The following is a 12,244-nucleotide window of genomic DNA, read 5'->3' as shown; positions in this document are numbered from 1 at the left end:
TGGGATGCTTTATTGGAAAATGTTCTGGAAGCATAAGATCCATAGCGAGGCACCCAGTGCTTCCTGTAATTGCCTCATGTGGTCAGTATATTATCATTAACTGATTTGCTTCATTTTTAGTTGTTCAAGTTCTAGGACATGTCCAGTTGTTTTTCTGTTTTATACCACAAAACACGTGCTGGTTAATGACAAATATTACTTGAAGTACTTAAGTACTTCTCTAGGCATAAGATCATATTGTTATAGTGCCAAGTATATTTTATTCATATGTTCTTTTTTCCCCCTGATCACATTTGTTTAAAATCAAAATTCGGCTCCTAAGCCCTTTAGTTATTTCATGCTTCTTATGGATCCCTATCCAATCTGTTGCATAATGTTTGTACTGCATATTCTTGAGTAATTGCCGTGTAATGACTTGGCTTTTCTACCAGGGCTTGATAGTTACTTGCGCATTTGGGACATAAAGTCACGACAGTTGCTATCAGCGGTATGCTATAAGACTAACTCACATGCTTGTTGGTAACCACAACCGGCAAGAATATTTGCATTGCACATTAGAAAATTTGTTCTGCTACTTGTACAATCAAACACACTATCCTAGGAAAACTTTTTAAAGGGTCTCAATGTAATTTTTCATGTACTTTTTCTTCGGAAGGGGCCTTATCTTCTGAAGGACCCCAAGTGAATCACTGCTTGAAAATGGAGCAATATTTTCAGACTTTGGGAGACGTGCACCATCTCATAATTGGTTTAGAGCATTACAAGCAGCTGCTTTTCACTTTGATGTGCTTGTTGAACTTCAGTATTCATCAATCTTTGTCAACTAATGATTCGTTCAATTGACTGCAGGTTTTCTTAAAGCAACATCTAACCAGTGTTGTCTTCGATTCCCATTTCCGTAATAAAGGTTTATCTTCTGCTCCTTTTTAATTTTTACTGATGATTTTACTCTGTATGTGTGTGTGTGTGTGTGTATGTGTGCATGCAGAATTTTCACTGAGTGAATTATAGGTGTCTCCTTATATCACCTAAACCTCCAACAGACTTAATTAGTTCTGTCGCACTCATAAGAAATCGTTGCAAAGTCAGTTGAGCTAATGTCTTTTTTGGCATGCTGCTTTTGCAGAAGTTGCTGGTTCTGTTCCTGATCCGCAAAGTGTAAATGAGGTAGAATCACCTGAACAGGTAGCAATATGTACCAAAAGGAAAAAGTCGTCTAAAGAACATAGTGGAAGTAAGAAGGTGAAATCTAAGAAAAGTAGAAAGAGATCAGAAGGCAACGATTATTAACACATCTTTTATCTGGTTGATTAAATATCTTACTGACACAATTGTAAGTGGTTTAGCTGTAAGATTGCTACATTGCATCTGCGGGCAACTTCACCATCTTTCTTATACATGAACTCAGAGCATATCTACATGATGCTGTGAGATCAGGTGCTGGTTATTGGGCAATATCAAACAAACGGCTGCACATAGGAGCTTGTTTGTAACTTACGCTTTTTCATACGGGAAAATACATGGTTTGGATTTTCTACATTGTAATACAGAGATTGGGAGAGCTCAAACTTTCAATGTTGTACGATATACCTCAGTATTTATCAGTACATGACTTCATTGTTAGAAAAGATTGCATCACTTTTCTGGACATAGCAGAAACTCATTCATCAAGCAATAGTTCTGTGTAACGGGTTTTGGATTGTCTTTTCTTTACTATATGATTTTATATTCATTGATTTTTTGCCATCCGTGGATGCTTACTTCATGAAGTGCGTTTGATATACTTATCACTTGTTACTACGGATGATGAATAGCGGTGAAGCCGCTCACTTGTTTGTTTGCAATGACCAAGGCTGAAAAACAAATTTAACTGCTTGATGCTGAATTTACAATCGAATGATGGAAACTCGTTTGATTTTGTAAACATGACGACACTGACAAGATTTGAATTTTGCTTTGGATTCAATCAAAACTATAAAACCGCCAACAAATGTATAAAATGATTTAACTATTTAAATTTGATCGTATTTGATTTAGGTTGTTAAAATTTGTTTGATTAACAATCAAAATACATTTGAATACAATTTCTGGCAATAGATGCTAACACAATGAATTCCTATTCTTGATGCATCAGTAATTTCATAAAGGTGAATTAGCTTCATGTAGTGGAATTGTTTCTACTTTCTATCATAATGAAGTAGACAGGTGGCAAATTGATGGATTCAAAAGCAGAAAATTCATGATAAACCCTTTACAGAGCAACTTCAACAATGTTTTAACACACATGGCTTTTGGTGGCCAAGTCTTCTTAAATCACAGTGTCTTATTATGTTCCAATAACTGGCTGGCACAATCAGAGCACCGTAAAACCGATGATCTACACGAAATAAGTTGTATTTGGACTTTGATGTTACATCAAGTACAAAAGTCTTGACAACCTGAAATTAAGATTAATCACATGAACCGACAACTAAAGTTTTTGCTAGCAGGGGCGCTGGGGTGTTGGTTTCGTTTTCTGGTTGGTGGGTTCAGTCGGCACAAGGACCTTGTTTTCAAGTAAGAAAAAACAGGAAAGCGGCATCAGTTCACTGAGGTGAGGCCTCAGGTTTCTTCTCTCCCAAGTACCTAGAAAAATACAAACAAATTAGCTGCACAGCTCCAGAGATGATTGATCTTAAGGAAAGAATCATCAAATTTTTAACGAGTTAGAGAAAAGAACAACTCAAATCGCATATAATCTAGCCCACTCAAAAACTGCTAAAACATTCCCGCTGGATAATAAATCTGCTGCCCTTTTCCTAGCTGCTGATTGCATCAACATATCAGTGAGAGCACAACTGTAACCAAGGTGTTACTCTACATTGTCATGAAAGTTTGTCTGATTGTGTACCACAGGTTTCTCAGTTATATGAAGAAAGTCTGTCACAAACCTGTTTAGAAACAAGAGGCGAGAGAAAATAGGAACTGGGATTTATTTCATCCTCCTTTTCCCTCTAGTCATCTGGTCTCTTATTGGTTAAGAACACCAATTCAGAAGAAACAAAACAGAAAATATACATTGAAGAACTAGTGCAACATGGACTACTCCCTCCCAAAACTGAAGTACCAACAACTTCGTTTGTAAGTACAGAGAGAGATTAAGCAGTGCACAGATTAAGGAGAAGTCTTAAATCATAGTTTGCAGAACTCACCCTTGGCCCTTGGCCCAGCGGGAGAATTGATAGAGTTGGACAGACTCATTTGAGGCATGGCATGCGAGTAGCAGATAGTTCCGAGGCTGAACCATCCATGCAAACCTCATGAATAACGCAGAATATACGCACATTGCTGCACTATTAAAAAGCATCTTCAGGGAGAAGCAGAGTTTTAAAGAAAAATAATCAACTCTTAAATTTGTTGTTAAACCTGCAGTCATGTTGCCAGATATCATTTCTGGAGGTTTCTTCATGTCGACCACTCCCTGTTGAATCAGTTAATAATGTTTTAGTTTTGGACAAAATTTCACCACCAAACACAAACTATTAGCTCAGGTCAAGAGGCATACTGCTATGACAAATCCCCAGTTAGCTACAGGACCCCAAAAATGAGTTGTCTTGGGACCAACAGGACTGTTCAGAAATGCTTTGAAGGAAGCCATGGATTCGTCAGTAAAAAACCTGCATCATTACAAGAAACCCTCAGACATCTACCGAGAGAAATTAAATCAAAACATGAAAGCTAAAAGAACAGCTTGATACTAAACCAAAGGAAATAAAGACAACAATGAAGCCATAAATTAAAAATATGACAGATTATATATTAATCAAACGAAATGCTATCAGGAAACTCCTGTAGCTTAAGAAATAACCTGTCAACAAATGCACTACGGCTTCTTTGATACTTAAAGGCAACCCAAAGGCAAAACATATAAACCAACAGTACATAATGAAAGTATATAATTACAATACCCCCTCCCCCAATGTAACAGATAACATGAAGAACAGATACGACAAAATTAACATGACTGGAACTTCAATAAAGTCTGTCAGATAACAAGATAATTGCATCAGAATTGACATGGAAAAGGAAAAAAGAAACTGTACATGAGGTCAACTAATCACGGAAGGAGACATAATCAAAGAAACACCATTAACATCTGAATACAAAAATTGTGCTATGAATAAAAAACCAATCAACGTCATAATCAGTTCCCATTCAAAACCCAGGAATCTTCGAGCTTAGAAGATTACAGAAAATCCAAATTCTCAATCATGGATTCAAGAACAATCAGTTATATGGCACCAATGAACAAATCAAAAGGAACCAAAATCCAAGAAGTCAGGAAACTCAGAAGAACAATTCATTCAAACAGTTGCATATAAGTAAACTAATCCAGAACCAATCATAGTATAAACCAATTGAAGAAAAGCGAAAATTTTCAATCCTTTCAATATCTCGCCTCTTTCAACTCGAATTCATTTCCATACCAAGAAAAACAACAAAATCAGAAACCAGATTATTATAAAAAAAAAAAAAAGGACCCTTTAATTCATTTCTTGCACAAACCCATGAAAAACAATCACATCCAAACCAATACCTCAGACCCACATACACTGTCTGTTCCCCTGAATGCAACGTTCAAACTCTCAAGATTTGAACAAAGAAAAATAAAAGCATCAACTCATGATAAAAAGATCCTCACAACAATCCCAACCATAAATTAAGGAGAACACAAATACTAACACAAACACGCATGTGTGTGTGTATCTCTATGTTTATTTATTCAACAAAAAAATGTCGTACCTTTAGCGGAGATCTTCTCAGTGTGTGTTGTGTGTGAAACCAGAGATATGTTGTTTTATAGCTAGTAGCTACCTAAAGTAGTTGTTTGGTGGTGGGGCGAAATTGTAATTAGCCCAAAAAGAATCCGACCAATCATAAACAGCTCTAAAGTCTACATAAATAAAAGTCGCTGGGAGTGACGGAATAATGTCATGCCGTAGGGATTTTTAAAATTTATAAAAATATTTAAATGTTTTTGTTTAAATGTATATTTATAAAATAAATTATATTTTTTTAATTAAGGAGAGGGGTCTATGGTAATTGATAAAATGTGTATTAATATTCCTAAAATTTAAGTTAGAAGATGTAGACATAAAATTTGGTCTATCAAATTAATATACAGATTTTTTAGGGGACTATTACTATTATTTAGAAAATTATTTTTATTTTTTAATATATAATTATCATTAATTGTGACTGATTTTAGTTTATGTTTTATTTAAAGTTGATTTGTATCATCAATTCGTTTGAAACCTAAATAATTACTTAATATTAGATAAGTCTATAAGTACTTATATTTATCCAACCATTCATCAAACTTTTATTTGAATAATATGATTATTTTACTTAAATTCAGAAAAGTGTATAATAAATCATCTTTATTTAATAGATGGATAGGTGTTTTTAAATAAACTAGTAGGTAATATAGTCCAGATTTGTTCAAATCTATTAACATTTTTTTTTTATTATCATATTAAATTTTGAATTATTTATCAATTAGACATTTTTATGTTTATAAAATTCAAATTATTTATAATATTTTGTTTTATCAAAATTTTACGAAATATTAATTTTTTTTTTGTCGGGTACATATATTTTCAACGCCGCTTTGAATTTTATTCTACCGCGTAGTGATCTTTTAATTTAAATTTATATATATATATATATATATATACACGTTTCAGAAAATAAAAGAAGAAAAAAACTAGTAAGTGTATGATACTATATTTTTATCCAAAGTTTCACTATATATTTTTATTAGATAAATCGGTTAATAAAGCAATTTAAATTTTATTGTGTTATCAAATAATATTCGAAAGAATAATTTTTCCCATTTTATTTAAATTTAAATAAGTGTATCATTCATTATCTTTATTCAAAAATTTTACCCAATAGATATAGTTAGTAAAATTTTTATTTGTCATTTATTTGCTTTTTTATATTTTAAATATAAATCATTTTATTTATTTTAAAAATATAATTTTCCCATAATACGACTTAAAATTAATTAATTGTATAACGAGCCAAAAAATTGTAACGAGTTTAATTAAATTTAAATGCAAAACAAATAAAAATTAAAAATAATTTATGAATTTAGCGAAGCAGTAAAGGTATATAAGTATATGTTAATGGTATCTGCTGTTTGCTTTGGAAAACGCATACAGAAGAAGTTGAGAACAAGGCAATTTTCTCTCTGTGAAACTTCGGATTAATGGAAAACCAAGTTGCCGTCGATCTCGTTGAGTTCTTGAATGCTTCGCCAACAGCTTTTCATGCAGTGGGTAATCATTTATTCACTTGTTTTCTCATAGTTCAGTGGCCTAAATTAATTTTAAAAATATCTCAGATTTATCCAATAATCATAGTTTGCAATTTTATTGCAGGATTTCTTATGGAAAAATTTTTCCGTTCAAGAAAACAAAATTTTAGGATTTTTTTTCCTCTATCGTGGATCAATTTTTTTTTGTGTTTTGATTGTTGATGTGTTTGCATCAGTGACAGTTTTTAGCAAGTAGAAGTTGTTGTATGGATGAAGGATATGATTATGAATGTGATATGCACACCAAGTTTCCTTTTTTTTTTCCCTCCCTTTTTCCTTTCCTGATACTTCATTGTATAGAGTTCCGATTGTTCATTGGTTTGTCTGTTCTGTTGTTAGTAATTGAAGTACAATTTTTGGCATTGATTCTCTTTATTAGATGAGGCGAAGAAGAGACTGAGAAGTGCAGGTTATGAGCAAGTCTCAGAGAGGGAGGACTGGAAACTAGAGGCTGGCAAGAAATATTTCTTCACCAGAAATCACTCTACTATTGTTGCTTTTGGTATTGGTAAAAAGTATGTAAATTTGCAGTTCCAAGTTTGTTCTTTTTCTTTATCGTATATCTCAAATATGCGTTTGTCACACAATTAGTATTTTGATTATCTATGTTATGTATTTACTGGGAGTTTTCAGTATTGATTTAGTGTCTTATGTGAATTGCTTGTTTGACACAGATATGTTGCTGGAAATGGGATTTACATAGTTGGTGCTCATACTGACAGCCCCTGCTTAAAATTGAAGCCGGTTACTAAGGTAATTACTTATACTGTATAGTTTGCATTTGACGACTTGTACTCAGTTGGAGAGACAAGAATATGATAGGAAAAGCTTAATCATGTTCATTTCAGGTATCAAAAGGTGGGTATTTGGAAGTTGGTGTGCAAACATATGGAGGTGGCCTGTGGCATACATGGTTCGATCGGGACTTGGCTATTGCTGGAAGAGTAATAATTAGAGAGCATAAAGATGGTTCTGAGTCCTACTCTCACCGTCTTGTCAGAATTGAGGAACCCATTATGCGTATCCCAACTCTAGCAATCCATTTGGATAGGTGCCTTTATTAGAAATCTTATATTACTATCCTATATATTCAGTTATTAACATTTTATGCTATATGTTGGATAGGGATGTAAATGATGGATTCAAGGTTAACAAACAGACTCACCTTGCTCCAGTGTTGGCTACATCGGTTAAGGTAATTATCAAAATGGATTGGTTATATATTTTTGTTTTTTCATGGATGAAGATACTTGCATTCTGGATGTTATCTTGTTGAAATTACCCATATAGCTAGGTTTTAACTCATCTCTGTACGACTTCCATACGTGGCACATGCTATCATGTGGATGTTTTCTTGTTTTCCATTAACAGGATAGTGGGGCAATGTTAATCGTATATCATTAACGCTTGGAGTACAGCATAAAGTTTTTGGATGTTTATTTGGTTGCACAACCTTTACTTAGACTAGTTGAATGCTCTTTCTAAAGGTAGTATGTTACATAAAATGTGACCAAAATGACAGTAGTGGATCAATTGGCTTTGTCATCTGCCCCGTTTATTGATTATTTCTTAATAAATACAATTACAATTACTGCTTAACCATGTTTCATTGTATCTGAATATGTATACTATAGATTTTGAAAGAAATAACTTTATTCTTCTCCCTCCAACTTATTCTTTTCTTATACAACTTTTATATCCATGATGCAGGCTGAGCTGAATAAACCAGCTTCTAAGAATGGTTCTGCTGAAACTGCGTCAAGTGATGACAAGAAGCTTGATGAAAAGACAAGTTCGAGGCAAAAGCACCATTCCCTTCTTTTGCAGGTAAGAAGATTTTTTGAGCAGCTTCTCTTCTTCTTCTCCAATTCCTGTTTTGGCTCCTCATGTATAACTTTCCTGTTTTGAGCAAATTTATTGTTCATTCTGCAGCTCGAAAATTTGTCTTTACATGATAGAAATCTTGATGATGCTCTAATTATAATATTATTGTTTCAGCTGATTGCTGCTCAGGCTGGGTGCAAACCAGATGACATATGTGATTTTGAGTTGCAAGCATGTGATACTCAAAAAAGTGTTATTGCTGGTGCCTTGAAGGAATTTGTTTTCTCTGGAAGACTGGACAATCTTTGCATGTCATTTTGTTCTCTAAAGGTGCGAGTCTTGTTCAACTTTTATATAAAATAATAGTATTCTGTCAGTTTGAGAAATTATTGTGTTCTTTTGCAAGGAACTAATAAATGAAGGTTTTGCTGTCAAGCACATCGCAAACAACATATGTAGTTCAATTAGAGACCTGACTGGAATAAGTTTGGAAAACCGATTGTCTTAAATAGGGAAAAATATTTTTTTAGTCCGTTAAGTATGCCCAATTTTAGTTTTAGTCCTATAAGTATGCCCATTTTTTATTAACTCCAGTAACTTGCAAAATTGATTAGTTTTAGTCCTCCGGTCGATTGGATTTATAATTTGCGCCGGAAAAGTGACATGGCATGACACCTAGATGCGTTTTTGTTGATTTATAATCCTATGTGGCTAAAATTATGATGTGGAAGACAAGTTGGCCATCTTTTGGAGGAAAGAAAGGTGACTTTTCTTCTCCAAACTTGCACAAAAGATGGCCAACTTGTCTTCCACATCATAATTTTAGCCACATAGGATTATAAATCAACAAAAACGCATCTAGGTGTCATGCCATGTCACTTTTCCGGCGCAAATTATAAATCCAATCGACCGGAGGACTAAAACTAATCAATTTTGCAAGTTACTGGAGTTAATAATAAATGGGCATACTTATAGGACTAAAACTAAAATTGGGCATACTTAACGGACTAAAAAAATATTTTTCCCGTCTTAAATATAAAAAATACTGACTGTCTACTGATATTCATGTTTATCTTGGAGGTAGTCATGTTGAAATTTCTTGGATTTTCGTGCAAGATGAATTAAATATCAGATAAAATTTTACAAATGCTTTTAGTCTATTACGGAAACCAATTCCTAATATTTGTGCAAGGACTTAAAAGATTTGACCTTTTCTTTTGTTTGCCCTTCTACTTAAGAGGCATATATATGGACATCCGTCTCTCTGTGTCAAATGAAACAATTTTTCAGTGAAGTGCAGTTGATGAAATAAAAGATGGATAAAATTCATAGCAAACTAGCATGAGCATTAATGAAATTTTTTATGTCCAGGTTACTTGAAAACCTGTAAAAACATGCATGTTGAGATGCAGGAAAATTTTTATATCTATTATTGACTGTTGACTCAATGTCTTGCCATTAGTTATTACATCATAAGTGTTGGTCTATGCTTTCATGTCCATTTTGAAAAATAGCCACTTTCACCAAGTACACGTTAATTTACATTCTTTATTTCGTGGACTTCTTTTTCAGGCACTGATAGATTCGACTTCTGCTGACAGCAGTCTCCAGGAAGAGACCGGCGTAAGAATGGTTGCCTTATTCGATCATGAGGAGGTTGGATCTGATTCAGCACAAGGAGCTGGATCTCCTGTCATGTTGGATGCTTTATCACGAATTACCAATTCCTTCAGCTCAGATACTAAGGTAACCATATGTACATATCCTGCTTATTTCTAGCTTTGATGTAGCTGCTTTGTACTGGAGTTTAATTTTTCAATATTCTAGTAGCATTTAAATCTAGTATGAAGGATGGGACTTTTCCTCGATGTGAAATATCTTGTCTCTAGTAAAGAGCCGAAATCACAGTACTGAAAAGCAAATTCTGGAAAAGGATCATGAAATGGATGATATTATCCTTGTAAAAGGATATCTAAAATGACCATTCTGATACATCCAAGTTTGAGTTATCAAGGGAAAGAAGAATGACAATTCTGCATGAATTCTAAATTTTATCTTCAATTTGCTGTAGTTTATAAATGCAGTGCGCAGAAGTCATAAGTATTCAAGTGTTATGATCAGCAGTCACTTAAGTTGGCCTTACACTTATGCTATTACGAGATTCTCTTTAGAAGTATTAGTCTTTGGATTCCCTGATATAAAAAAAAAAAAAAAAAGTAATTGTTGCAAGACATCACTGTTTGAAAATTCTTTTTAAAGTGCCTCTGTTGCCAAATTGCTCGGAGAACGACTTACAGATATAGGAGCAGGTTAAAGACCTTGATATCTTGCCAATGTCCATGCATCCGAAGTTTATAGTATTTTTTCTGGATCGATCCAAAGTTTTTAGTTTGACGGTCATTGGATTTATAACCCGTACCAGAGCCTCCCAAATAAAACAGGGAGCCGAGGGTACAGATATTCTGCATTTGCAATTTCTTGCTTATTTTTGTATTGCAGGAAAATTTGGAATATTTGTTTAATGATTCTTTTTACTAATTGTGGTTCTTATAAAGTTGCTGCCAATAGCGATCCAGAGAAGTTTCCTAGTATCAGCTGACATGGCTCATGCTTTGCATCCCAACTATATGGTACGAATTCTTCGCTCTGTTTGAAGATGTACAAAGTTCTTATCTGCATTCAGTTGACATGTTTTGTTTATCAGGACAAACATGAAGAAAACCATCAGCCGAAGATGCACAGTGGGCTCGTCATCAAACATAATGCAAACCAGAGATATGCTACCAATGCTGTAACTTCCTTCTTGTTCAGGGAGATAGCAGCCAAGCACAAACTTCCCGTACAGGTTTGTATACAGTACTTATCTTTATACGGTTTATCACATGAAAATTCTTCTCTGAAACCTAGTTCGAATGATTCTAACCAATCTCTGCACACGTGTGGCTGTACTTGCCTTGTAAATTGGCCAATGTTCTTTGATTATGAATGATAGCCAATAAACATGGGAAGTGTAAATCATATACTTTGATTGGATTCTCATTTCGAACAAGGCCAGTATGGACTAGAATTTTGGTGGTCGTTTCCAGTCTTGATGCATTTATGATTCTTTTATCCAACATGTGAATCAGGACTTTGTGATTCGCAATGACATGCTGTGTGGTTCAACCATCGGTCCAATCCTAGCAAGTGGTGTAGGCATACGCACGGTTGATGTCGGAGCCCCACAACTGTCAATGCATAGCATACGGGAAATGTGTGCAGTTGACGACGTGAAGCATTCTTACCAACACTTCAAGGCCTTCTTCCAAGAGTTCTCACATCTTGATGCAAAACTGGCCGTCGACATATAGTTCAATAGGATTGGTGATGGTTGGTGCTCCTTGCGACATATTTGAGTTTCTTAATTTCATGAACTGCAGTTGTTTCTGAACTTAGGTGGTTACTCCATCTTATTTACAACGACTTCTACTTTATTTACCAATTTGTTAACCATTTATATCGTTTTCGAGAAGTTGTAATCAAGCAGGACGATGTGACGACCTTTACCTTATTATTCAAAAAACTAGAAAAGAGACCCCACAAGAGTTGAAAATCGTTTCGTTTAGTATGAGATTGCTTCACACTCCTATCAAAGTTCTGTTCCAAAACTTCGTATGAGAACTTGTATGGAGAAGGGTTTCCTGCTGTGCCTTAGTTCTTACTACCAACTTAGCGTACATTTACCACCAATGTGAGGATTCACGAGTAAAAAGGGAAAAACATGTAGTAGAAAAGCAACACAAATGGCTATTGATCATCGGGGTAGTTGGACAACCCACATCGATTACGACGATGCGAAAGAGGAAGCGAGCAGATATAAAAAGGGAGGAATATTATTTGAATCAGGCACGCAGCCGCGCGGTGAGCACAGAGCGAACTATTCTTTCGCCTTTTACTAAAGAATACCGTGTGCTCGCCGCAATTAAGCGGCATACGCCACTTTTTGGAGGGGCGTCGCCCTCTGGGGCGAACCCCAAACCAATTCTAGTTGAGATTAAACATAATTTTCCATCTCACACA

The 12,244-nt window shown here is 34.6% G+C and overlaps 3 protein-coding genes across 5 annotated transcripts in view; 2 read left to right on the top strand and 1 right to left on the bottom strand.

Moving 5' to 3' along the window:
* Nucleotides 1-1,675, top strand: part of LOC105166306 (WD repeat-containing protein 74) — a 6,567-nt gene extending 4,892 nt beyond the window's left edge. The window contains exons 9-12 of the mRNA XM_011085618.2: nucleotides 1-81; nucleotides 432-487; nucleotides 850-907; nucleotides 1,127-1,675. Of these exons, the coding sequence (XP_011083920.1) occupies nucleotides 1-81; nucleotides 432-487; nucleotides 850-907; nucleotides 1,127-1,290 (359 nt within the window). The 3' untranslated portion in view covers nucleotides 1,291-1,675. The remainder of the gene's footprint in view (nucleotides 82-431; nucleotides 488-849; nucleotides 908-1,126) is intronic.
* On the bottom strand, nucleotides 2,220-4,905 carry LOC105166283 (mitochondrial pyruvate carrier 1). Of its 3 annotated transcripts, none has more exons than XM_011085592.2 (5): nucleotides 4,783-4,905; nucleotides 3,545-3,656; nucleotides 3,406-3,460; nucleotides 3,192-3,327; nucleotides 2,220-2,625 (listed from the first exon to the last, which is right to left on the bottom strand). In XM_011085592.2, the coding sequence occupies exons 2-5, from the start codon at nucleotides 3,635-3,637 to the stop codon at nucleotides 2,586-2,588; spliced, it is 324 nt and encodes a 107-aa protein (XP_011083894.1). In that variant the 5' UTR covers nucleotides 3,638-3,656; nucleotides 4,783-4,905; the 3' UTR covers nucleotides 2,220-2,585. The 3 variants fall into 3 exon arrangements, with proteins under 3 accessions (XP_011083894.1, XP_011083901.1, XP_011083909.1); XM_011085599.2 differs by lacking the exon at nucleotides 4,783-4,905 and adding an exon at nucleotides 4,577-4,717; XM_011085607.2 differs by lacking the exon at nucleotides 2,220-2,625 and having other exon boundaries at nucleotides 3,188-3,327.
* On the top strand, nucleotides 6,182-11,772 carry LOC105166273 (probable aspartyl aminopeptidase). The gene is made up of 11 exons (XM_011085582.2): nucleotides 6,182-6,323; nucleotides 6,741-6,876; nucleotides 7,036-7,114; nucleotides 7,210-7,412; nucleotides 7,487-7,556; nucleotides 8,072-8,188; nucleotides 8,360-8,515; nucleotides 9,758-9,931; nucleotides 10,741-10,815; nucleotides 10,890-11,030; nucleotides 11,314-11,772. The coding sequence occupies exons 1-11, from the start codon at nucleotides 6,254-6,256 to the stop codon at nucleotides 11,533-11,535; spliced, it is 1,443 nt and encodes a 480-aa protein (XP_011083884.1). The 5' UTR covers nucleotides 6,182-6,253; the 3' UTR covers nucleotides 11,536-11,772.

Source organism: Sesamum indicum, linkage group LG1 (assembly GCF_000512975.1).
Source record: "Sesamum indicum cultivar Zhongzhi No. 13 linkage group LG1, S_indicum_v1.0, whole genome shotgun sequence".
NCBI lineage: Eukaryota > Viridiplantae > Streptophyta > Magnoliopsida > Lamiales > Pedaliaceae > Sesamum > Sesamum indicum.
The sequence above is the reverse complement of the archived record's forward strand: the minus strand, read 5'-3'. Positions and strand labels throughout refer to the sequence as shown.